Source organism: Anser brachyrhynchus (assembly GCF_964034855.1).
Source record: "Anser brachyrhynchus genome assembly, chromosome: 3".
In the NCBI taxonomy this organism is placed as follows: domain Eukaryota; kingdom Metazoa; phylum Chordata; class Aves; order Anseriformes; family Anatidae; genus Anser; species Anser brachyrhynchus.
The window spans coordinates 8,555,391-8,581,683 of record NC_137696.1 but is presented as its reverse complement, the minus strand read 5'-3'; the positions used below and the strand labels follow the sequence as shown (position 1 = coordinate 8,581,683).

The window sequence follows — 26,293 nt, the reverse complement described above, 5'->3', positions numbered from 1 at the left end:
TGGACCAAGGCATGCTAGGTGGATTCCATCCTTCAGACTTGTGTTGGCAGAACTTGGCTGAAGTTCGGGTCTCAGGGAAGCTGTTGCATGCCAAACCAATTAATTTGAAATGGCTGGCTAACCAGATTACGGAACTGAAGATTATTAGCCTATGTACCCCAATTTATGCATTTGAGAACATATCCTGTTCCTTGTTTGTGGACCTTTATGACTCCTTAAAACAAAACAAAACAAAGGATCCTTTAATAGCATTAGCAGCTAGGCTGCACTAATAGATTTCACTCAGACCAAGGGGGCTGGAGCATTTGCAGGCTCCTCCAGGTGCTAGGAAATTGGGATACATGCCTGCTCAAAATGATTGCTGGTATTACTTCACCCATCTTTTAAGGTGTGATTCATTCTGAGCTCCAATTCTCTTTGCTATCTCTGTTTTTGGATAGATAGAAAGTAGATCTGTGCCCCTGCCTTTTATTTTTTACTTTATTTTATTTTATTTTATTTTAGTTTAGTTTTGCACAGGACTTACAGAGGTTTATCTTCCCTCTCCCTCTCTCTGTCCCTGCCTTGCCTGCTTGTAATTTTGACAGCCATCACCCAGCTGCCTGTGAGCCTATATGGCAGAAAGAATCTGATGTTAAATTACTACTAGGCAGACCAGAACTGCTTCTTAAATTTCAAAACACAAATATTAATCATTAAGCTGAAATCAGAACAAGCTATTTCAGTTCAAAGGAATTTCTTTTCTCTCTCTAGAAAGCTTAAAACATCTGTGAAGGAAAACTTAAAAGCGCAGTCTTAGCTGTAGGCCAGGTCTTGCTGAAATCAGCAGTCTCTAAAGAGTTAAAAATATAGCTGGTAAGGGGAGATCTTGTTTTAAAAGCAGAACTGTGAATCATTAGCTATCCCGGAGGTCCACTCCCTTTGGAATTGAGACTTGCTGTCTACCTAAATCCCAAATGAAGAATCACCTGCTCCAAAACCACATTAAATTGTTGCACTCTCATGTTGTTTCAGACTTATGGATGAGCTCCCAGATTCAGTTATGGAATGGAATTCTTCTGGAAGCAGCTGTAGTAAGTGTGCTTACAGTGTCTACCATATAGCTTTTCAGTCTGTTACAAAAAACACCTAAATGTCTTACTCTATTTGGGGGAAGCAGAAGAAAAATAAAAGTAACACAAATTTAACCAACTCTTGAATTTCAATTATTAAACTTCCTTGCTATGCTTTGCACCTTTAGGCAGATGTGTTCAGATGAGTCATGCAGTGCTACCAGTCTCTAATCTTAGGACAAACCGAGAGTATCCGAGTCAGCAGCACCTGACTTTCCTATAGTGCAGCTCAGTTTTATCGAGCCTAGAAATCAAACTCGGGGCTCTGCTTCTCCTTTCCGTTTTTGCACCCAAAGTCCTTTGATGTCCTGTCCACATCCTTACTCTCCTCCCCTAAGCTTCCCTCTCTTTCCTCTGTCTTCCTGTGTTTACTTGCTGAGTTAGTTAAATTCTGAGGAGAAGGTAGCTGTGACTTCTTTCCTGCACATGGAAGAGACCAGGGTGAGGTTTCCACTATTAGCAGCTTTTTACGAGGTTTGGATGTGTCCCTTGCCAGATCCAGGAATACAGGTTTGGTAATGAGCATTAAAAGCTGAGGGACGAGGGAATTAGTAAAGAAATCTCTACAATGCTCAAGGATATGTTCTGTATTAAATAGGGTATTAAGATAACAAATAGTACAAAAAATTATGTAATTCATGAATGGAGGCTTTTGGAGAGGTTTTCCTTTATCCTGTTTGTGTAAAATCTGGCACTACAGTGGAAGTTCTCTGGATCCATATATGTCCAGCATAAGAATTCAGCCTGCTGTATCTGTATTTAGTTGATAACAGGGTAGTTATGTAATACTCATTGTTAGATTGTATGTCAGACTCATTAATTTAGGGTGTAATTTAATTGAACTAACAATTCTGACTTCAGTGGAAGTGGATCATGCCCTTCATGTACAAGCTTATTATACTTCAAGCATTTTTAACCTGAAGGCTTGTTTACTGCAGGGGCAGAAAGTAAATTTCTGGATGAGTTGAATGCTGGTCACTCTACAATAAATGATTCTTGATGCTTAATGATATTTAATGATTAAGGATACTTAATGCTTTTATTGCAGGAACTTCTATTGCTGCTTTCCTGCATTATCCCATAAGCAAGTACTAAGTAGATAATACAGGCACCGTGGGCTAAATTTTCAGCCCTTGTGAGCGGCAGTACAAAAATCATAATCAGTCTCATCTGTGATGCATGCGATAGAGTGACATAAGAGATCTCAGCCACATGAAATCCAGGGTGTCAGGAAGCAGTAACTATCCTAGAACAGAAGGAACTGTCTACAAAAGTTTTATCGCGTCATATTTTGAGTTTGAAAAAGCAAATGAAGGCATGGTTTGTCTTGTTATATGTCTCTTAGGTGAAATACACAAGTAGTACAGGGAAAACCCCTTTTTGTTTAGGGAAAACACAACGTTTCCTTCAAAGGTCAGGATCTATTTAGGTTTATTCACTTATTTTCATATCATTTCTGTATTTGAATGATTGGAATGCAGGGCATATTACATACAATATATTCATGATGTACATACGTATTTAGTAAATGTTTACTTCTGGGATTTTACCAGATGCTAATATCTGGTGAAGCACTTCACTTTTAGGATACACTTGGGTCTTCAACTGAAATAAAAGTTTGACAACCTGCCCCCCCCCCCCCATGTTTTCCTAATAGCATTATTTCTGCACATTCAGTGGTTTCCTTGTTTCTAGAACCGCTCAATAGTGATAGCAAAATAATGCTGCTGTTAGACTGTATTAGTATGTAAACAAAACCACTATTTGTCGGAGTATTAGAAGTAAAAACAAAATTCTGCTATTCTCCAAAGCATTCTAAGGATAATATCTATGCAGATTAAAACAGAGTTGTTGAGACTATTTAATTTTTAAAGTGGTATTATGATCCTTCAAATATAAACTGCTTCTATTTTATACAGAACTGTCCAGTATTTGTCAATGAAGTGTTTTGATTAATTATGTTTGAATAACTTTCAGTACCACACAAATTGCATATGCATAACAAGAGATAGCACTTAAGGGTTAGCTTGTTTATCCAAGTCTATCTTTTCCTTTTCTCATCTTGTAAAGACAAGATACTGTCAGCTCTGTTTTGAGTGTTGTCTTCAGCTGAAATTTTGTCATCTTGTTTGGCAGCATAGGATTGGCATCCATTTTGGAATTAAATTCTTTTGAAGTTCTAGGTCTACACCAAATGAAATTTACATTTAAAATACACTCCACAGGTGAACTATCCAAGTTTTTGGCATGTGTTTATGGCTTAGCTTATGATGAGAAGCCAAAGTATCAAGCGCTCAAGAAAATCTTGCTGGATGGATTAGAGTCAAGTGGAACTCGCTACGATGGCCCTCTGGAATTTTCCACTGCAGGATGCGCACGAAATCGTTGTACTGCTGAAGCGTCAAAAGTAAGTAAGAGAGTTCTGGGATAATTTCCGAAATTGTTGCCTTTTCTTTTGTAGAAGAGGAAATAGTTTAATATTGCAAAATGAGACTGACACAACATTTCTTTTTGCCTTAAATACATAGTGTTTGTTAATTCCTGTTTCCCCTGGCTTTGCTAAAAAGTGGGATGTCAACCCTTAAGGAGGAAGAACTGTCATGAGTCCTTTTGACCTACGGCCTCTCACTTCAAAGTAGTAGGTCTGTGGAGAATGATTTACTTTCAGGATAATGGGGAAGTCAAGGACTTTGTTCACCAACATCTTGAAGAAAAGCCTGAATGCCAGTTTTTTCCTTCTTTCCAGATTAAAAGCAAAGTTACCTTTATTAGTGAAAGCATTTAATTCATTTTCTTACTTTCAAGCTGTTCTTTGTCATTTGCTTTTATACTCCTGCAGCCACTAATGTGGAGGAGGTATTATTCTGGGATTTAACTGCGTTATTAGTATACAGTGATACACTAACTTGGAATTTGAAAACTGACAGCTATCGTGTTACGTTTTCCTTTTGTACTTTTAAGTCTGAAGCTACATGGTTAATAACACCGTGTTTTAATAAGTGGAAATTGAGGTAATTAGCAGTCTTACTGGACTTGCTGTGAAATGTCAGTCCCGGCATACCTCCGCCTTGAAACTACCCGTATGCAAAAGCCCCGTTTCTGTCTCTGATGCGTGTGCAATAAGGCAGGGTCAGGGTACCATTCATTTTTAATATTTCTGGTGAACTTTGGACCATCACAAGTGTACGTGAGCCAAGAATGCAGGATGCAAACTAATGTGACTGATAGGCTGCGAGATGAATGGTGATTCAAGTATCAGTGCACAGATGGTTCTGATTTGCTGAGTTTTGTAGCTGCTGCAACTGAAGACATAAAATATCCTTCTAGTCATAAATTAGCTCTTTGGAAGCAAAACCTTGGCACCAGAGCTTTACAACCTTCAATTAGTAGGGAAAGAAGTATTTGAATGACTGTGGTATTGACATCTGTAGGCCTGCATAGTAATCATTCCTAATAGAAGAGAATATCTGTTTGAGGGGGTTTTGCATGGCTAATTAACCACCAGTGAGAATATGTAATTTTTTCATGATCTCCTGATTGTCACCTTTCTCTCATGATACAATTACATTTTATTGTAGCAAGTGCCTCACAAACCAATTGTCAGCACTATTTACGTATTACGGAAGGCAGGATAAAAGTTCATGTTTAATAAAAAGGCACTGGGTTTTGATCTTGGTAATTACAGATACTTATTTTAGCAATTTTATTGACTTTTCTGTTTTTACCACTTTTGTCTTTTAACAAAACCAAAAGCTATTTTCGTGACAGAATTTCCCTTGCTATGATGGTGACCATGTTGTCCTCCCTAATTTCAGATGATTTTTTTTCTCCAGTTTGTACTGTTTTCTGAACTTAATTGAAATATCAGGTAGCTGTTAACTGATCTCCAGTGGATCTGGTTGGATCTCTGGTGCACAAATCTTTGATTTCTTAGGGTTGGATACTGGATAGTAAATCTGTTTTCTTCTCATTGCCTGGTCTAAGACTTGTTCAGCATGGTGGCATAAAAGATAAAACCTCTGGACTGTAAAAGCTGCTGTAGCACTTACTGTTTGCAAGTGCACAACCCTACTGAAAAATCCATGAACGTGGAGTGTCACTTACTAGCACTCTGGTGCTGTAGGCTTAAGCAGAATTGTTTCTTGTGGCCAATGAGACTCGGGAGAGAGTCTGCATGTTGCTAGATCTTGACACCTATCATCACATTTTCAGAGAACTGTTTATGTTGACTGTCTTACTTTTTGGAATAATAAGAATGCTAGTGCTGTTCCAGTGATCACCTATTTTTTTTCCTCGAGTATGTTTCTTCAGCCAGCTGTGCTGCTTACATGGAAAAGTTTCCCCTAACAGTCACTGCAAAACAGCTGCAGAAAGGAAATTTCTAGGGTTATTCAAAGGACTTAAAGGGCACTTAAATACAAGTAGAGAGAGCAGGTAACTGAACTTTCTCTAAATTTATTGCTATTTTTAGAAAATCCAATATTCAATCTGTGGCTATTGACTTTGGAGAGTATTCAAGGCCTGGTGCACTTCGGTGCTACAGTCCTGACAGTGTTCGATGGCAGGCAGGCACTTCCCACTGTAGCTCTTCGTGACGCTGTCTGTAGTTATTCTAGTTATGACTCCTTTCATCTCACACCTCTGCGTTCTCTTTCCACCTCTCCTTTTTTCACCAGATATTCCTCCTATTAAAAAGGCAACCTAAAAATAGGGGGAGTCGCTACAAACCAACCCGGCTCCTCACTTCTTGCTTACGAGCAGAATCTGACTCTAGACAACCTGTCTGATTCCACTTGTACCTGTTTGGTTTGGGAAAAGAGGTGATCTTGGGTTAATCCCCTTTTGAGGACCAGTAACCACCCATAAGTACCAGCAAGGAGATCCTGTAACACCAGCTCTCCTTGAAGATGATGTGAGAAGGACTTGCTAGAGAATTGAATTTTAAGACGTAGCTCCCTGTATAGTACATGAAATTTGTCTTAGAATGACATAAAAAGTGTAACAGTGGCCACATCCTAGCACTTTGTTTCAGTTACATACCAAAAAGATGATAAAATATTAATTAGGTTAATTCTCAAATTTGTTTACCACAGTTTTTGGCACTGGATAAATACTCTCAGCTTTCTCACCTACAGTGAAAGTGCTAGGATCAGGGCCAAATGAAGTATGGTAAGGCCAGCTGACTAGTTGCTAGATTCCATAAATTTCATATTAAAAAAAAATAATTACAATACCAACTTGTCACTTTATTAGTAATAGAAGATGGTAATTTTTAGGCATAAATATTTTTAGAAGTGCTATAAGTCCTCTTTTGAAAATAATTTTGTAATTTAAAGTATGTGTACGTTGTAGAGATAGCAGTTAGCTGTCAACAAGATTAGCAGTTCTTACATGATGCAGTATGGTGCCACGATGCAGAGAAAACAGCTTGGGCACCCAAACCCAGCTAACTGTCAGTGTGGCTCTGAGCCTTGCCTACATAATTCCATTTCTCAAGGCTCTGGACAGTGTTATGTCCTGAGGTAGACTGACTGAAACTAGCTTGAGTTGGCATTCAGAACAGATACACCTTTCTGTTTCTAAACATTAATAATTTTCACAGAATAGAACTATGGATTTGTTCTCAAAAGGTGTTTTGGATTCAGCTCTATGAAGTGCCTACTGACACTTTCAATGCTATTTGGGTTGTGCAATTTCTATCTTCTAAATGTATTTAATTTGCAGTAAGAAAAAGAAGCCTATTATTTCTTTTCTAGCTGCTATATTGAGATACAGCTGCTGCACAGAGGACCATATGCAAACATTACAGTTACAGAGTTATTAGCGTGCCAGAAGTACCAAAGGCATGTGGCATACAGCCTGTGTTTTGGCTACATTTGTCTTCCAAGTTACAAAAGCCAAAAACACATCATTTGATACCCAGTGCTTAGAGCAGCACTACGAAAAACTTGCTTTAACTCAAGCAACTATTCACCATGTATTCCCGATTACATTTCAGAAGACTGTAGAAGAATATAAGACTTCACTCTTAAATTAGATTACCTGGGCCAAAAGACTTATTGATTATCTTTTAGTCAGTTTTGCATTTGACTCAATCCAGTGATATGAAATGCATTCAGCTCTACTTAATGATACAGTGACTTATTGGCCTCATTCCCAATAAAGGTTATTAATGAATATTTTGAAAGGTATAGTTCAAGTTTATTATTATGTAGCATACTTCCCCAATACAGCATAGCTCTAACTTTGTACTGCTTGAAAAAGACATTTATTGATAAATAAAATGCTGAAAACAATTCTTTTGAGAAAGATAAAAGCTTACTCTCACTCCATGTTCTCAGGACTGAAGTGAAGTTAGAACAGTTTTCTTTTTAAAATACTGAGGGATTTTTTTACTAAACAAAAGTGTTGACTGTTCATCAGCAGGTTTGCTTACCAAAGCCTGTGCCAAAACCAGTTCAACAGAAGCAAAAAAAGATGGAAGGTGAGGAATACATGCGCCCAAACAAGGCCTGTACTGCGGTAACAGGCAGACGACTCCCAGATGAAGAAAAGCCAAGTAACTTACACCGGATGCTTCCACAACCAGAGCCTCAGCAGGTGAGGATTTTGGCATGGCTGTAAATGCATGGTATCTTCTGGGAGTTTGCGTGCTCTGTTAGCTCAATGTCCAGCTCTTGGGAAGGGCAGAGGAGAAGAGTGCTTGAAACAAGTCAAGCATTAAGTCCCAAACCAGCAGAAGCTGGCATATGCCTAATGGCTTGTATTATTTGAAGCATGCAACTTGGAAGCTTCTTATGTAGCCCAGGTAGTAAGTGCAGTCAAGGCGCTATCCTTACCTGTTTCCAACCTGGCAGGTTCAAATATTAGAATAGTACCTGTGATAATGGTGAATCCTGCTGATTATTTTTCAGCATACAAAATTACTGTCTGTCCATCAACAGGTTCACTTACCAAAGCCTTCGTGGAAACCAGTGCAAAAGAAGCAAAACAAGATGAAAGAGGAAGACGCCAACTATCCAAGCAGGCCCCAAGCCCGGATAACACACAGACAATTCCAGGCTGAGGAGAAGCCAATTAAATTGAACAGCACAATTCAGGAGCCTGACCCACAAAAGGTGAGTTTTTTGGTTTTACCTTTGAAGAAAAGTGGCACATGGGGAAAGAAGGTTCAGCTTTATTAAAATAGAGTTTACCCGAAACTAAGTGTATGCAAACTTGATGTTTGCCACAAGCACTAGAAGTTTGTGTGTGGTTGCTTGGTCACACTGTTGCCAAATTAACACTCATTTAATTTTTTTCTATAGCTTTGTAGTAAAGCACTGGAACAGTGTGCATGCCCAACAGATTAAAGTGTTGGGAAACAATCTTTTTTCATCCCTGTTGTTTTCTTGGTAGAAACTTTCTTTAGTAGTTACCTTTTTACATAGTAGAAAACTTGATAGCAGTCTTAATTGAGTTCCTAAATTCTGACTTTTTAATCTGAGGATTTTAGAAGCTAACCAACTCACCTCAAATATTATTAGTAACTACTGCATGAAAGTAGTGAATGAATTTCTACAGAATGAAAAATATTAATCAAGGTTTTAGTAAAAATAATGCAAAATAAGGTACATCTTAGTGAACATATTGTGCTCCTTCATTTTCTACAGAGCTTGAGTTTATCTTAGCAAATTCAGATGTTTGTTTCTTTCATATAGAAAAACTGTTAAATGAAGACAAGTTCTAATAAGCACAAAAATGCAACTTTTAATATAGCTTTATTATTAATACAAAATTCTTTGCTTCAAGCAGTCTGCTGATCACTGCCTGGAGACTCCGGTACAAGTTAGGAGAGTGAAGCAGAAAAAGCACAGCTGTACCTCAGAGCATCAGGCAGTAAAGTGGTGAGCAGAACAATTTCTGGAGATGTCTTGGCTAGTAGCAAGGTAGTCAGATTCTGAAAAGTCTCTGGAGTTTTGACACAGTAACACTGTTTCCGTGAAGATAATTCTGAGTGCTTCATAGTTCTTAAGTGCAAAATTTTAAAAAATATTAAGGAAAAAAGGTGGCATTCCCCCCGTTTATTTTCCTCCTATATAATTTGTTTAAAAGCTACTTTTACTCCTTAAGAAAGGTGCAGATGCAGAAATAGAGGCACATTTGGCTTTCCAGCATTACATAGGGAAAAAAAATGAGCTGGTGTCCTTGTAACTTCTCCTGTTCATTTGAACAGCAAGCACACTGCATGGATTGTAGCTCTTGACACTGGAGCGTAACATGGGGATTTGTGTTTCCATCCTCTTTATGGGAGGAAGAAAAAATACATTTTACAGAAATGGAACTGATCACAGGTCTTGCATTTTATATTATTATTTGCGTTTTGATTTAGCCTTTCTAAAAGCAAAGCCACTGTTCCAGTATGATTAATAATGCTTCATCTATGTAAAATAGTTAAAATGGATGTCCTATAACATTTAAGAGACTTAAATGAGAAACTGGAGATGGGAAAAAAAAGGGGCAGGATTGTTAGTCTCATATTGCAGACCTCCTCTTAATTTCTTTCATGTAATTTTGGGGATTGGTACAGGAAAACTGTATTTTATAGTAGTAAAGTTATGAAAATTCAGGAGGATACTTCATGCACAAAGGGGAAAAAAACTAATGGCTAATGCAGGAGCTGAAGTAATGAGAGTGTATGTCTGTCAAGTGTTCTCCAGAGAGCAATTCCAAGCAGTTTTGTTAGGCACCCACCTGGAGGAGTTAACTGCAGGCACCTTGCTCTGGCCTAGATGCTTGGATGGGATGGCCACCCTGCTCTTAATAGTAGCAGATGATGCAGGTAAAGGTCTGAATACAGAACTTGCAGGGAAAGTTGTTTCCCCCTGTTTTATCTTTTAAGGGAAGTACATTCAGGAAAACATCAGGTAGCTGCTGGGATAATGACAAGATGATGAGAAAGATTGAGTGGGTTTGCTTTGTAAGATGCTGCTGGAAAGCCCTTATAGTTTAGGTATAAACAAAAAGGAGAAACAGTTCTGTGCCACAAGGGGAACACCTGAATGAGAGGAGTAGGACAAAAAGAGTAGGATGCTTGTGAGAGACAGGACATCTGGCAAAGTGGGAAAGAGAGAATGTGAAAGACAAGCAATGTCTAGAAAAGAATAAGGAAACAACAAACAGCAGAGAAGAAAAAACTTATGAGCTACTGTTATGTTGGACATCATAGTATCTGTCTATCAGACGGCGCCCATTTTTTCACGTCTGTCACTAATTTGAAAGAGGAATAAGGCAGCTGATAATGAAGACAGGAAGTTTCGAATAGAAAAATACAAATTAGATTACAAATGTTCACCAAGAAAGCTATATTGCTATAGTTGAAATTAAGCATGATGTATTCTCAAAAAGTAATATATTGTGAATGAGATCATGGAAAGGAAACCAAAGGTAGACATTTTTCAGACACAGTGGAAAATAAAGGTAAAATTTAAAGTTTTGGATTTGTGACAAAACAAACAGTAGTGTTTGTGGATTTATTTCAGAGATGAAAATCAAAAAGGTAAGCTAAAGATGCCATTGCTTCTGTAGACCTAAAAATCCAACCACCCTACCCAACTGCAGCTAAGAATATGCTAATAGGATATTTATGCCATCTATCATAAATCGGGAGAAGTTTAGCTTCACTCTAAAATGCAAAAAGTTACACAAGTTGAAACAGCAAATCAAATTTCAGAGTATTGTCTAGGTTTCCAGTCTTTATTAACAGGAACATTATAAAGACTTAATATATTAACATTTTTGGGAAAATAGATATAGAAGATTTTCAGCTGTTCACTTCATTAAGAGAGGGAGAGTCTCTATCTCTTTAAATGGTGTTTAACCATGCTTAATGTTATACACTTAATATACATCTGCAAATTCAAAAGTTAAGACTTTGTCAGAATTGCATTGCTTTCTCCAGAATAATTTAAATACCCAGATCTTTGGCATCTTTGTTTTTTTTAATCTGATTCACATTTCATTCACTCAAATACCAAGGTTGTAATTAATTTTTTTTCCTGCAGAAAGACACAGGAAGAGAATTACCTCCACTCTACCCCCAAGCAACATTCTCAGAATCCAGAAAGAACAATCAAGATCAACTGTTAACTACAGATCATCCAGTATCATTGCAAGAACCTGGTCTTTCTATATTCACTATATTTAGACTTGCATTTACTGAAGAAAGATACCACTACAGTATAGCTATACTTGCGCTTCTGTTTCTAATACTGCTTTCTTTGTCTTTTACTTGATGTCACTGTTTTCATTGTCTTCTGTTTAAATGCAGCAGTGTTCCCATCATGCTGTTTTTCTCAAAGTTTCTTCATGGAAGATTTCAGTGTCAGGGGCTTGGAAAATAGATTTTTAAAAGAATTATGTAAATACATATCTTTTAAAAGTAAGTTATCTCAACTTTCCAAATCTGCACTGTCGAGTTCCATATGCACTAAACTATTTTTGGGATGTTTTGTACTATGAATGTTGGGATTCATTTTTTTTGGAAATTAATTCTTTGCTACAGCAACATTAAAAGAAGTATCATTAAAGATAACACCGTGGTATTTGATTATTCTAACACTATTATGTTGCTAACGTACTAGTTATCATAACATCTTTTTGCTGTTTCTGAAGATCTTTAGTTAAATACCAATGCGTTAACTGCATGGGAGTCTAAACTATTCTCTCTTTACCTCGCTGAGCAAAGGGAAGATAAAAGCTACAAAATGTATTTTACAAAAGCCTTTTTACAGTGCCTTGATTTTATCAAGGCTACCATACATTTCTTAATTCAATCACTCATTTTCACCAGATTTCCTTACCTTGTTACAATATGGACATTCACCAAAGATGACATTAAAACTCTGTCTGCTCGAAGGAAGGCCTTGTAGCCACTGCAACACAAATAAGCGAATTAAAATTCACGTTTCTTTCATATCAAATTTAAGAACTGTCTATTAACAGAGGATTTTGCAAATAGAGTTAATTTTACATACATCTGACCTGGTGCATGCCAAGCCAGTCTGTATAACCACAAAGCAGGGCGGGTTCCCTTCCACAGTGAGCTTTTTTTTTTTTTTTTTTTTTTAAGAATTTTGGATTAGAACACAAGAGGAAGCACAGTGGCTTTTCTAGTAATCCTTATGGGATTTTGCTTCATCTGAAATTTGAGGTGTGAAATGCTTATTTTTTAGGATCTGTCAGTGAGTTAACAGACAAGTTTGTCCCATTAATTACCTCATACAGGCAAGCCTGATGAAAAGGTTGTCCGCATCGGGGATCATCACATACTTGATCTGGGGTAGTGCCATCGAGTCGATAGGCATAGCAGATTCCACAGTCCTTAGTAAAATCCTTAAAACACATGTGTTAGTTTACAGTAGAACTGAAAGGAAGAAACAAGGGTGGAACACAGAAACATTTTCATCTGTCTGGCTTTGGTTTTGCATTTTTTGTTATTTAGAATTACTAAACATATTTACAACATTATGGTCTTAACTGCGAGAGTAGTTGCTGGACATACAAGACTGCTTGGATATATTTTATCTTCTCACTGCATTACATCTAGTTTGACAAGTGTTTTCATGCTCTTGGGCCTTACCATTTCTTTTTCATCAAACATAATTTGTCTTTGTATTTGGGTATTAGACACAAGACCTCGCAGTCAGATATTACTTTAAAAATTTCATGAGTGAAAGCCAAGCTAGTAATCCAGTGTTACAGCATTGTCAAAAATTAATTCCAAGTTTGCTTGAAATGCACCAGTATTTGGATGGCCTCTTGTCCCCTCTAAGCAGCTCTACCTAATTAGAACTTAAGTCATCAACATCCATAACAGAATGTTTGGATTTTTCCACATCTCATTAGCTACTCCGGAACTTCCTCTTTCCCTTTTAATAGTGAAGCCTGTTATTAATCGCCTTACTGCTATGAAGGCCACAGGAAAGTGTGCACCTCTAATCAAAGGTTAACAAGCTCTGACAATTGTTGCTTGAAGTTCAGAAGTCCTTATGACAATATGTTAATCCAATTACCTCTCTTCTAAGTCTCTTATTTTTGCTGGCAGTTATAAAATGACCATTTAGATTTTACTTACTCAGAAATAACAACTGTTCATTAACAAAAAGCAACTTACGCTTTCTTCTAGCACAGCACGAGATGGAAAATCAATTTCTAAGACGTCTTTCAAGTTTTGTAATAAACTGATTTTGGGGTCCCTGCAAACGGGAGAGAAGGAGAAAAAAGTCAACACTAAGAACAGCAAACATCATTTTAGTTTTAAACCTGTATTACTAAAGATGCTTACCACAAGTGCATGTTGTTGTTCAGCTTAGTTCTCAAAGGGTTAACCACTACAAAAAATGTACATAAATAATTATAGTATCTTTAGGATCCTCTTCTGTCCCCTGCCCAATTCTACCTCATATTTCAGCACTGAAGTGCAAGGTGTATTTGTTGTTGGCTTTTGTTTTTAATTACTTAAGACACCTAAGTCAATGACTGCCCTTAGTTTTAAAAATTCTGTATACTAGCATTTAAAATATCATACTATTGAAGATATGATTTATTTCCCTTTAAGAAGTTGGCAAAAAACTGTGGGAAGTAGAATAAAAGACAAATATTTTCACATGCTACTAGGACATATGTAGTAGATTCTTTTATAAAGAAAATTATATTAAACTATAAACATGGTTGGGTAATCATCTGTGGGACAAAGATTTCCCTGTAAACTGTGTTAGGAAAGCACTGGAGAAAAGCATCACTCAGAGCAAAGCAGCATGCCAGGGATTTAGGCTGTTAAAAAAAACAACAGCATCTACTGTGTAAAATTCTCCTACGCACAAAGCCTAATTCCTAGCTCCGCTTAAGCAGAGTTTAGCCCAGGAGCCCGGCATAGGTTACACTAGTATCTGCTCACCAGAGATCAGATTCTAAAAGTGAAATGAACAGCATATGTCTGCTGGCTTACCGTGATCTGCTCCAAGAAAATAACACTCAGGGAGCATGTTTGGATGCCTGGGATCTACCTCTATGGTCACTGAAACGTTGTTCCCTAAAATGAAAAAGCAAATCATATGTGAAGCTTTACTTTGCAATCAATTACTCAAAAACTGAAACATTAACTATTTTAGAAAAGTTTTAAATTAGTTATTTCAGGCTTTTTTTTTTCATTACTACAAATAATTAAGAAGTTGGTAGGTACCCAAATTAATTGTACAAAACATCAGTATAAAGTTTTTCTATTTAAATTTCAGTGGACTGTAATTAAAAATATCAGCTTCTTAAAAAAAATTATCAGAGACTAGTCTTAACACTTAGAGTTTTATTTTTGAATAATGAAATTAAATGTTATAATCAATTTGAAATCTTAGTGATATTTTAAAGGTAATAGAGATGTAAACATTATTAATTCCTCATCATCTTTTATAGTCAAAAAGACAAGAGCAAAGCCAGTATTAAGTAGTTTAAGTAGTAAAATCAATGTAGTAAATCCCTCCACCTCACTCTTTACCTAACCCACCTTCCCAGCTCTTCTGCCTTTGGACTTCCTTCTAATTCTCCTTTCACTCTTCCTGGACAGGATCCATCTAATATAATAAGTCCGTTAAAATGCTGGAATTTGTGAATGAGGCAAGGGCTTCTTTTAAGCTGTATTTTTACAAATACTAATTTCCTAGAGGTATCACACAAGTCCTCATGTTTTTGAGCTAGGTGCTCATAAGTTGCAGATATGCAATATTTTCCTGCAGAATTTTTCATTTTATATTGAACACCATAAAGTCATAACAATTTCTTAAACAGGCTCTGTATTCAGATGGAACGTGGGTTTTTTGTTTGTTTTTAAATAAAAACACAACTCTTAACTTTGTAAGTCCTACTTTCAGTTTACGTAACCTGATTGGATACGCAGAGCAAATAGCAACCTGAGTTTTACTTTTAAAACCCAAGTGATTCCTTCAAATCTTTTTGTACCTATTGTGATTCTTCTTACTGTAGCACTCCGTGTGGGATTTTCTGGCTCAAGCACCCATGTCTTCTCATCAATTTCATCCATGGCATCCCAGAATTCTTTCAGTGATTCTAATGCTGCCAGGAACTGATTATGGATGTCTATTAAGGAGTTCTAAGAAAAGAAGAAATTTAAACATATTATATAGTTTCTACCTATAGCTATACAGAGTATTAAAACAAACAAAAAACCTGTAGGTAATCTAACAAGTGTTAAAATCTAGTATCCATCCAATTATAGTATGGTAGCAAAAAATGTTGAACCTTATATAATAATGCCTTTTTTTTTTTTTTTTAATCGAAACACCACAAATTAAGTGTATCTGTATCCTGAGTATACATACTTTCTCTAATCCTGGTAATTCTAACATGCTGTGATATACATACATTATAGTTGCATTTGAAAGTGTTTTAGACTCCTTTTTTTAGGAAACTTTTCTAAAAAATGGTAGCAACTATTCCTTTCCATTATAACTTGTAACAAACTACTGTAAAACTTAAGTAAAAATCAGCATCATCTACTATTAAACTTCTAACATTACGATAGTTTGTCTCCGCTTCATCTGAGCAACATGATATAACACAGAGAAATGCCCACTAAGGTATATTGGGAAAAAAAAAAAGCTATGATATATAGCCAAATAATGTCGTAAAGGTCTCAAAATTAAACAGCATTAAACCAGGTACTTAACATTAGATTTCAAACCATGTAAATATGGTAAGAGAAGGAGAAACCATGCAATAATCAGAGGATTACACTCAAGGGATTTCAATATTTGAGAGTGGATTAGATGGAATCAAAAAATCTGTGATTATACAGGACAACAGACAGAACAGCAATGCAAAAGAAGTCTTTTAAACATCACTGAGCAAAAAAGAAGTAATTATTTCTACAGGAAATGGCTTCTTCAAGTAGAGAAAACACTCAGCAGTCAAGTTAACACCTTTCAAAATGCAGATGCCCACAGGTACAAAACATGAAGTTGAATTTATGGAACCAAAAAGAGGTGAAGAAAGCAAGGAGGCAAGAGATGAGTTTTATTTGGAGTAATACTCCACACAGGTTTTGAGCTGAAGTAACCCAGAGTCTGATGTAAAATGGAATGAGTGGAGGAATTTGGAAGTGTCACGAACAGACTAGTGGGAGCAGACCAAGCAGTCAAAACAAGGCTTCATGCGGATAGATGAAGCTACAACAGGAAAAAGTGAAGGTGTCAAAAAAATGGTAAAAGAAGACACTGAAGGGAGATCAAGTAGGGAGAAAAAAAAGAAAAATAAAAAGAAAATTAAATGATCAGTTCTGAAGAGGTATTTTTCTACAAATAACAGTAACACAAAATATACATGAAATGGTCTCCTTTAATATTTAATGATTATGTTCTACCTTTCTCACCTGGACAGAAAGAAGTAATTATATATATATATTTCTCCATCGGAAAAATATGATTTTTATATGTAATAAGTTTTTATATTTTATGCATACATATTCTAGAAAGAAATGGTGCAGCTTAGAAATAAAATGCTACATTTTTTCCTGCTGTTATTAAATTAAAGTAGGAAAGCACTTAAGCAGAAAAGTGTGAATACTGCCAATCTCAAAATGTAACGCTTATTATCTTTAAAAGCATTTTGTTACTTTTATAATACCTGAAGTGATATAATAGTGTCAGTCACTTAACCACATCTTAGAGTATAATATCTTCATCTTAAGTACTATTATTTCCAGTATTTTAATAATTTTCACAGAGTCCTGAAATGTGATCTTTTGTGCTCTGATGACACTTAAATTAATAGCATAATTTTCTGGTACTTGCAACAGTTGCTTTCCATTTTGATTTTTTACATTTTTCTGTATCACATACAGATAAATCCTCTAATAATCATTTTTATCTTTATCTTCTGGGAATTCAAAGGGTTTCACTAGAAAAAAGAAACATCAAGGGATTATAACCCACAGATAAGTTTTAAAATCCAATTAATTTTAATACTAATTGTAATTTTTCAATGATGTTCCTTAAAAAGGTAGTTAAATCTTTTTTTTTTAAATGCACTGTTCATTTGATCTTATTTGCATGCTTCATTGATGTTACCAGCTGTCTCCTGCTATATACATAAATGCATCTATAGCTATTTAAATACATCACGTTTGTCATGCAAACCATGAAAACTATAACATTCCTTTTTATCTTTTTATTTGATTAACCAACTAATTTTTGGTCATTGCTCAACACACTTTTCTAAAATACTATCATGCCTTTTTTTTTTTTTTTAATCTACACATCACCAAGATAGTCATTAATAGTATCACACAGCACAAACTGTTTCTTGGTAACATTTGTACAAGTGCATTAGAATTTGTATGAAATATGTAAAATATTCTTTGAAAAATAAGACATTCATACTTCAGGATGTCATCACTGGCTACCCACCTGACTCTAAAAATCACTAGCAAAACTAAACTAGTTACTCCGTCCTCTGTAATTATTAGGTTTCCATGGCCATCAGGCAAAACATACATTACAAAAACATAAAGAACATTGTGGCAGTTTAATCTTCCACAACAGCTCAAAACAAAATGAAGGTAATTTTAATGTCTAATATAAACCTTGCATGTTACTTGATGCAACTACTGATGCACTGACATCCGTTTCCCATACTAGCAGTAATTAGTAGCTAGCAGAGGTTAGGACTATTACCAGCATGAGAATAGTCACAAAACCTAAATGTAGTTTGCTGTGCAAGTGGATATCACAGTCTTTTCTAACTGAACCATGTTATTTCTTTCTATGGGATTGCCTACATCTGTTGCACTGGCTGGAAAGTGATCCCTTCGCAGCTATGCTCCCTCAGTCTGTAGGGTGACAGGGAATTTCTGAAGTCAGCACGGAAAGCACTAGTGAATGCACAGTTCAAGCTGAAACACTGCACTGGATTCTGACCAGATCTTCCCAAGAAAACAGATACTTCCACCCGGACATGGTACTGGGCAACCCGCTCCAGGTATCCGGCTTGAGAAAGGGGTTCCAGAGGTCCTTTCCTACCTTAACCTTTCTGTGAGTACGAACAAATCGTATCCAAGACAAAACATTTCTCAGACAAGGAATGGAGAATCCATCATTAGGAAAAGACAAAAGTTTCACTTGCTTTGACTAGCAAAACAGCGTAAGAGGGGATGTGATTATTATCCACAGTTATATTATGGTAGCTGTACAAGGGACCTAGAGCTAGAGCTGGTGGAAGCTCTAGAGCTGGTTCACATCAAATGTGAACTCACACAAAGCCAACAGCTAGAGCTGGGTTCCTCTCCATCACAGCACTGAGGTCCTGGCAATGCCTTCCAGTCCCAGGACACCCCATTACTTTCAGGTGGGAGCCTGGTAAGTTTTTGGCGGAGAGATACTGCATTACTTAATGATCCAGCTCCCTTCAGCTCTCTTTAAAGACCACCACAGAAACTGAGTAGCCCAAAAACATTACTGAGTTTACCAACAAAATGCATAATTAGAAGACCTCGCTCTGAGTTTCCATACAGAAAAATAAGAGACTGAGAAAACCTTAGTTTGGAATACTCAGCTCGAGACCCCTTCAGCAGGCTTTAAAGGATTCTTTGCATTAAAGCATCACCTCCAGTAACCATAGTCATAGCTGCAAACACTCAACACTTCTCCAGATTTTTCACATATCAAGTTGTGAGTATAGAAGACAAAGAATACAATCAGCGATGACTTATGATAGGAATGCAGTGTGACTCAGCAGTCAGTTTTCTCTCAACAAAGCATATATCCAGCTTCAAAGTTTTAGTTATTCTAGGCTCTATGAGACAAAAATCTGATATATACTGCTACACAATACACCAATATGATCCTCTGGACTGAACAATTCAGTATTAATTTACAGGGCCACGATTCTATGGTCTTAACATCTGAAAACAGGTAGGTATAGACACTGGGCTAACTAAATTGGTTATTTTACAGAAAAGCAGACATGTAAACATACTGACTTTCACATGGTTCCCTAGCAGCTTTAGAAAACTGACCGAACTTTTACTATTTGTGCTATCAGACTATACGTATCCTCCATTTATTTCAACAACTGGTAGGAGATGAAGCACTTATTCTGGTCAGTAAAAATCAGATATCCTGGACCCACCTAGAAGGCAACACATTCTATTGCTGCATCTCTTACCCCTAAGCTTTGTCCTTTCGGCCTCTCTGCAGACTGGCTTCATCCTAGTAACTTCTCTTCTACCAGTGAAGAGCATCATGTAGTTCTGCCGTGGTTTTGTTCCCATTCCTATCCTATGCACTCTCATCTCCATCTCATCACTGGTCCTCGTGCTAATTCTTTCTTTTAGTTTATTCTACTTCAAACACTTTCCCCAAGTTTACAACCACTGCTCTGTAAGACTCAGCTTATCAATCACTTAAATTACACTCTCCCCTTCAATTAAATGAATAAGAAGGAACAGAAAAAAAAAGTCACTCTACTCTTTGTTCTTATTTATAGAGCCAATAACTTTAAAGAAGTGCTACATGATACATGGTAACATTCTTGCCAAACTTTAAACACCCATTCCAAATCCTGGATGGATTGAATACTAACTAAATGGTAGTAAGAATGTTCAAATTAAGATAAACACAGTGCATTTTATTAAAACTTGTGTTTAAAAAATATACAAATATAATTGATCTTTACTGTGAGGTTTGGTGGATTTTTTTTTGTTTGGTTGGTTGTTTTTTGCTAATTCTTCCTAACACAAAATTTGCTTATCCTTACGAATCCAGCAAAATTAAAATAATTGCAAAGCGTCCTAATGGAAAATGTAAAGCAGCTTAAACTTTAGGTGTTGTATGTATTCACAGATAAAATAAAATTTAATAAAGTGAACAGTGTTTGGCTGGCAAAGGGATCGCCTGTATTATCTAAGCAACATATGATTCTTTAGATTTGTTTGGACTACTATTTATTACTCATAAATTGAAGTTTAAAAATTTTCTTCCTTTTTAGCACAAATCCAACTGAGACACAACACTCTCAAATCTTTATAAAGTATCTTGTCAGCCATCTCCATTTTTTGTATTGATAGATGCATAGAAAACTGAGGTCTGTGAAGCTCCTTTGCTAAAAAAAAAAAAAAAAGCAATTACGATACATTCTACTGTGTTTCCATCAAAATAACTAAAGAATAATCTCATTCATATCACTATACCTTCTGAATCTTGTATTACTGTTTCATTGCTGGCTGGCTGGCTGCATGACCTCATTAGTCATTAATTTCCACTCTCCTGACCTTCATGTAGCAAACCAGGTGGGCAGTGGTCAGTATAGAAACAATACCCTGACGTGAGGGCAGCAGAATATAGATGCTCTGAAACTGCAGAACCATGCTTACCGTTTATGCTAAAATCTCTAGACAGTACATTTATCTGGTTATTTAGAAAAAGAATGTAACTGAAATAAGTAGATGTTCTTGCACTTGTCATTGAGAAGCACTCTGCATTTATTTGGCACTTATAACAGTAGCAGCAGCAGCAGCATTGCCCTTGGTGCTGATTTCTTACTACTCTAAAATGTCTCCTCTGAGCCAGAATACACTGGCTGTTGCTGATCATGCTGTGAGACACCTGCACTGGCTACTAGGCTTGTCATGACGCACAAAACCCTACCATCTTCAGCTTGACATTGTGCAAGTTATAATTATTCATCCAAATGAATATGTCAGAGCAGCAGCAGCAGACCTCTCATCAGAGCAAAAGAAAAATACATCAAAACATTATCAACCCAGCAGGAAGACAGGGACCATAAGGAAAATTACCCATTTTTAATATGGATGCCATAAAGCCATGTCTATTATTATACCAAAAAAAAAAAAACAAACCACGAGACACCCAACAACCCCTCAAGTTTAAAGTCCATGAGCACTGAAAAGAACCTGAAATAGGCAACAGCAGGGGGAAAAAAAAAAAATCAATTACCTGAAATCTATTTATACTTTCTTTCACAGAAGTTTATATTATAATGGTGCAATTGCACAATTTCAGTTAAGCCTCGTCAATCTTTACCTTAAAGATGACCAACAAATATTAAAAATAAAGACCCATCAAAACTTCATGTTATTTTACTGGAATATATGTATAACATGTTCTCTTTCCCTTTTAGGAACAAAAAAAATTTCAACCACTTGAGGACATGCTAAATTGCTTTATCTAAGTTTAACCCTTATTTTACTGTGGCATGAAGACTGCTCACTATAATGATTTCCATGCATTTTGAGAATAAAAACAAATTTAAATAGTGTATGAAATGCAATTACTACAACAATCTTTTTTTCCCGTAAGTGTTAGGATCGTGTCACTCACATACAAGGTCAATTTTGAAAAAGACTGGACAACTAAAACAAGGTTATCAGCATAACGCACAGGTTGTTGGTATTTGGTCCAACATTATAGATTATCTGCAGCTGGAATTCGTATCCTATGATTTCAAAACGTATGTCTTCAGTTACATACCTACATCTATTGTTTGTGTTTTCAAACACATTACCCATAGGTAATTCTAACTGTAGAAAGATTTCAAGATATCAAGCTCTGGAATGCCATATTTTTTAACAGTAGATTTTTACTTTCTTATAGTGTCAATATTAATGTATTTGCTTACATCTTTAACTTGTCAAAGAATGCTGCTTCATATTATGTTTTTCAAGAACATTTTATTAAGACATAAATCCAGCTGGTAGCTTCAAAATTACTAACAGTAAACTCAGAGCAGCAACAACTGTCAAGGATATTTGAAATGTTGTTAATTTGAGGCAACATATATTGCATTGATATAAAAATTAATAAAATAATATTAGACATATGGATAACACTGGAGGTAAGAAACAGTACTTGAAATCCTGCCTGTGGTACATGAAATCCAATACAATCTAAGGGAAAAACAGTATCTATTTAAATTATTCAAAACCATAGCACAGAATCAAAAACTAAAATGATACACGACAATAAGCACATTTTTCAATTGCAATGGTCCATTCTTGAAATTATTTCCTCAAGCTCTCAAACTGAAGGATCTAAGGTGATACACAAAACCTTGAGCTTTGCATTCAAAATTATATGCTCATCTTAAAATTATTCTGATGCAAAATTTTCAACCATGTTCCCTACATAAATTTAATAGCACCAAGACAACCTTTATTGATGGTCAGAAATCCTCACAAGAGTTAGATTTATGAAATACCATCACTTATATAAAATCTATTTTCCTGAACTAAATGAAATTAAACATCAACTATTTTCTAGAGATAATTCAAATTAACTTACAATTAAGTGGTCACATTTAAATCCATTTAATCAAGTACACATGCTCTATTAAGGAAGAGAAATAAATGAAATAAAGAAAGATAAAAAAAAAGACAATGGCTCTTGGTTCTCTATATTGACAATAACTTAAACTACGAAATTGATTTCTATTAAGTATTTTCTTGTTGTTCTTTTGACTATAATTGAAGAAGTTTTATTATGTTATGGAAACTATACAGGATAATGAACTGGGGGACTGGCATTTTTCTAAAAGGCTGTCGGCTTTAGAAGGTGCTTCGTTCTATATAAAAAGTTTATTGTGCATATATTTACCCAATATAATTTCTAAAGATAAGAATTTTCAGCTGTATGAACAGCTTATGAGAAAAACAGCCAATATGAGTGCAAAGTATAAAACATGCAAGGTATATCTATATGGTAAGGAAAATACTAAAAACAATATCAGAAGGAATATGGAATTCAATTTTACATTTATACATAAGCAGGTATGAAGGTAAAATGCACACAGGGAAAAAAATCAGGAGCTACAAAGTCCAACACATCATTACCACCTACCTTCGCATATGTATCGTAATTACTAAAGAAAGATGCATAGTACAGCAATTTACCTGTGGCATCCAGGAAATAGCAAACTGAACAGGAAAATCCACAAGGCAATCTGGTGGTTCTGTTGGATACTGAGGGACAGACGAAAAATACAGTTCTTTTTTTAAAATGTGATTTAAAGTCAGACCAATACTCAGCTGCCAAATATGATAATGAAATACGAGCACTTTGAGCATCTTGTGAACTTGGCTCTCAAAGGAAAAATATGCAAGGAATTTTCAGAAATAGTTATAAATGATAATTATCATTTAAAGAAAACTACATGTAAACAGTTTTTTTATAACAGATTTTAATAGTGGCAGGAGAATCACAGTTTCCTGTTTTCAGTGTTTGCAAAGATATATTAATAAAGAACTTAAGACAAAAGAGATCAAATACTAAAAAAATTTTTTTAAATGTTTCCTGGTATCTTGACAGCATCTTTTTAATAGAAGCTTAATGTTACCCATGCAACATTCTTGTTCCTCAACTACCTGCAGTGGATATAAAAGTTTAAAACAACAACAACAAAGCCCTTAATGAGTCAAGAATTAGAACTAGAATATTTGTTCTGATTGGAACGCTTTTTTTTTTTCTTTTGAAACTTAAAGCAAAATAAGCACAAAACTTTTTAGAAAAAGATGAATGAACATACACACAAAATTAAAACTAACAAGTCCCTTGTTCTGCCTGCCCCAAATTAAAAGGCATCCATTAGGAAAAGAACAAATAGTTCTGTTAAGAAAATCAAAGCTACAAAAATAAAAGGTTTGATAAATCCAACGATAACCATTTACCATTCATTACACATGTAAAAATATTACAGTTCATTATCCCAATATCAACCCTGTGGAGAATAAGTATTTTCTGAAAACTAAAGCAGCAAAGAACCATCCAGGTACAAACAAACTGTGTCTTTTAAAAATAACACCCGTACAAAATCTTATTCATCTGAGAAATTCCCTCTTTTAGTCCTATGCAACCTTTCAAATTGTACCAATGACAGACACAGTAGTGTTATAAAAATTGTGTTAGTATTGCATAAACTGCAAAAGCAAGAGAACGTTACAGAAAATCTTACTTGGGGAGAAATAGGAAAAAAGTCCCAACTTCCTCAGAAATAAAAACAAAGAAGTTAAGTTTAGCTATGCTGGTTCCCATAACCATTCTCTATCCAAAATAAATTTCTACGTATAGATGATGTCATTATATACCAGACACTTGGCAATTACTGGAATCTTATAAAAGTTTCCTCATTTTATATATAGTATAATTCCACAGTAATTACCTTACAATTGCCCTCTATGGCAAGGAGCAAAAAAAGACATAGCTTCCCAAGATCATCCATTCTTCACTTGATTTTAATAATAATCTGGTGGATTTATGTATTCCACAGAAATTTGTTTAAACATGCATTTTTTTTTTAGTATGTCTTCATTTCTGTTTTTGGTTAGATATCCACTTTCTGAAGACAACTTCACTACATGAATATTTACTATTTTATCAGATTGGTGGCAGACAAGTTAAATAACAGTGACAGAGCAAGAGAGCTGAAACAACTAATTTGGACAGGAGGCAGTTACAATTTAGAAACGTACAGCCACAAAAGCTATTACAGTTTCTTTTACTGTAATGTTGGTATTATTTTTCATGAAATACTTCAGTGCTTGCATAAAAATAAACCTGTTTTCAATATATAAAAGTATGCCTAGAACAAACTAAGACCAATTTCTCTGTAGGATCAGTTTTAGAACTATCCCTCTTTTGTCGGATGCCTTTGAATAAGTGGTTGCAAACATATTCTACAAATGTTTTATTATTTTTTTTAAATACCTACGGCACCTTATCTGCATTCTTAGTCAAATTTTCCTTAACACTATAATATTGTAATGTGTACCAGCTAATTGCCAACCACTATGCAACAGTGATTCTGTACATACGTTTAGTGTAATGCTTTTAGACCATGCGGGGTGAAATCCTGTATAAAACAAGGCAAGTGACTCCCCAGGAGATAATATTTTAAAACAGTATACCAGAGCATATCAATGGCATCATGTGACATTACAGTTGCATTTAAATTTGTATGTTAGAAATCATCCTATTATTCTTCAAACCAATTTAAGCAATTATTAAAGCAAAAGATTTATATTCTGTATTTTTGAGCACGCAACTGAATTTATCTAGAAAAAATATTTTCAATAATCCTCTCCAAACCATTCACTTAATTACCATCAAAGCATCTCATTAACTACATGGCATGCAAATTATTGCAGAGGCTATTAGAGTTCTTGGGATCTGAAATGGCAACCACCCAACCCACTTCCAAGAATTAAAATATGAGTTCTTCATGTAATGCAAAAGGAAATCTGATAAATAAAACTGATGTATTTGGTTTCGTACCTTGCAAAAATGCACACTTTGTTTTCAGACAACTTCTCTAGATCATGAATTAAACTGTGAATGGAGAAAGATTTCTGCAACAGACATCTTCAGCCAAACTAAACTGAAAACTATTTCAGAAACTGTAAATTGAGAACTAAACAATATATCCTCTTATGCTAGTCCTATTAATTTACAAAAGTCAATACTGAGTAGCAGACGACTTGATAAATATACCTATGATAAGATACTCTCAATTCCTCCAGATTTACTTTGATGGCACCAAGTTTCCTAGATACCTTACAAATGCAGATTATAGAGAACAAGTGTTTTAAAGGACAATTCCTAACACAAAGTACATTCATACAATAACAACAAGTGGAAACATTTGACAAAACATAAGAAAAGTCCTCAAAACACATCCAAACCACTAAGAATGATAGTGAAGGGATATTTAGGGGAATACCTGAATACATAACTTTATGAAAAATAACTTATTAAATCACTTATAGAAGTGATTTTTTTTCCCTGAAAACATCATCAGCATGCTTACAAACTCTTTTTATTGTATAGCATCCACAAGGACAAGGCTGAATGAACCAATCTGCCAGAACACATACAAGAGCCAGCAACATATGCTCGGGGGAGAGGTTTAGCTCTCATACTAACCTTAGTCAAATAAACAGCATAACAATAATAAGCATAATTTTGTTAAAGCATGTTATCAAAAGAAATCCCTTAAAAAAATACTTTGAAGTCTTTTCAAATGAATGTAATACGTATATCAAGGAAAATCAAATCCCCATGTCAACAAAACCACGTTTCACATATAAATTTTCTCCTGTGGCAAGTTTAAATGCCAGACAGTTT

General features: G+C 35.5%; 2 protein-coding genes across 10 annotated transcripts in view; one reads left to right on the top strand and one right to left on the bottom strand.

The window, feature by feature from the left end:
* The window catches only part of VRK2 (VRK serine/threonine kinase 2), a 49,434-nt gene extending 37,749 nt beyond the window's left edge, over positions 1-11,685 (top strand). For 4 of the 8 annotated variants that reach the window (XM_080587895.1, XM_080587893.1, XM_080587894.1 and 1 more), the window contains 5 exons: positions 1,015-1,073; positions 3,338-3,519; positions 7,536-7,712; positions 8,057-8,230; positions 11,156-11,685. In XM_080587895.1, the coding sequence (XP_080444021.1) occupies positions 1,015-1,073; positions 3,338-3,519; positions 7,536-7,712; positions 8,057-8,230; positions 11,156-11,386 (823 nt within the window). In that variant the 3' untranslated portion in view covers positions 11,387-11,685. Of the gene's footprint in view, positions 1-1,014; positions 1,074-3,337; positions 3,520-7,535; positions 7,713-8,056; positions 8,231-8,906; positions 9,041-11,155 lie in introns of all 8 variants that reach the window. The other 4 variants (XM_080587899.1, XM_080587898.1, XM_080587897.1 and 1 more) reach the window with 4 other exon arrangements.
* FANCL (FA complementation group L) overlaps positions 8,860-26,293 on the bottom strand; it is a 31,449-nt gene continuing 14,015 nt past the window's right edge. For both annotated transcript variants that reach the window (XM_080587911.1, XM_080587912.1), the window contains exons 7-14: positions 23,068-23,136; positions 15,105-15,255; positions 14,101-14,184; positions 13,438-13,483; positions 13,267-13,348; positions 12,369-12,485; positions 11,954-12,025; positions 8,860-11,482 (exon numbers count right to left, since the gene is read on the bottom strand). In XM_080587911.1, coding sequence (XP_080444037.1) covers positions 11,447-11,482; positions 11,954-12,025; positions 12,369-12,485; positions 13,267-13,348; positions 13,438-13,483; positions 14,101-14,184; positions 15,105-15,255; positions 23,068-23,136 — 657 coding nt within the window. In that variant the 3' untranslated portion in view covers positions 8,860-11,446. The remainder of the gene's footprint in view (positions 11,483-11,953; positions 12,026-12,368; positions 12,486-13,266; positions 13,349-13,437; positions 13,484-14,100; positions 14,185-15,104; positions 15,256-23,067; positions 23,137-26,293) is intronic.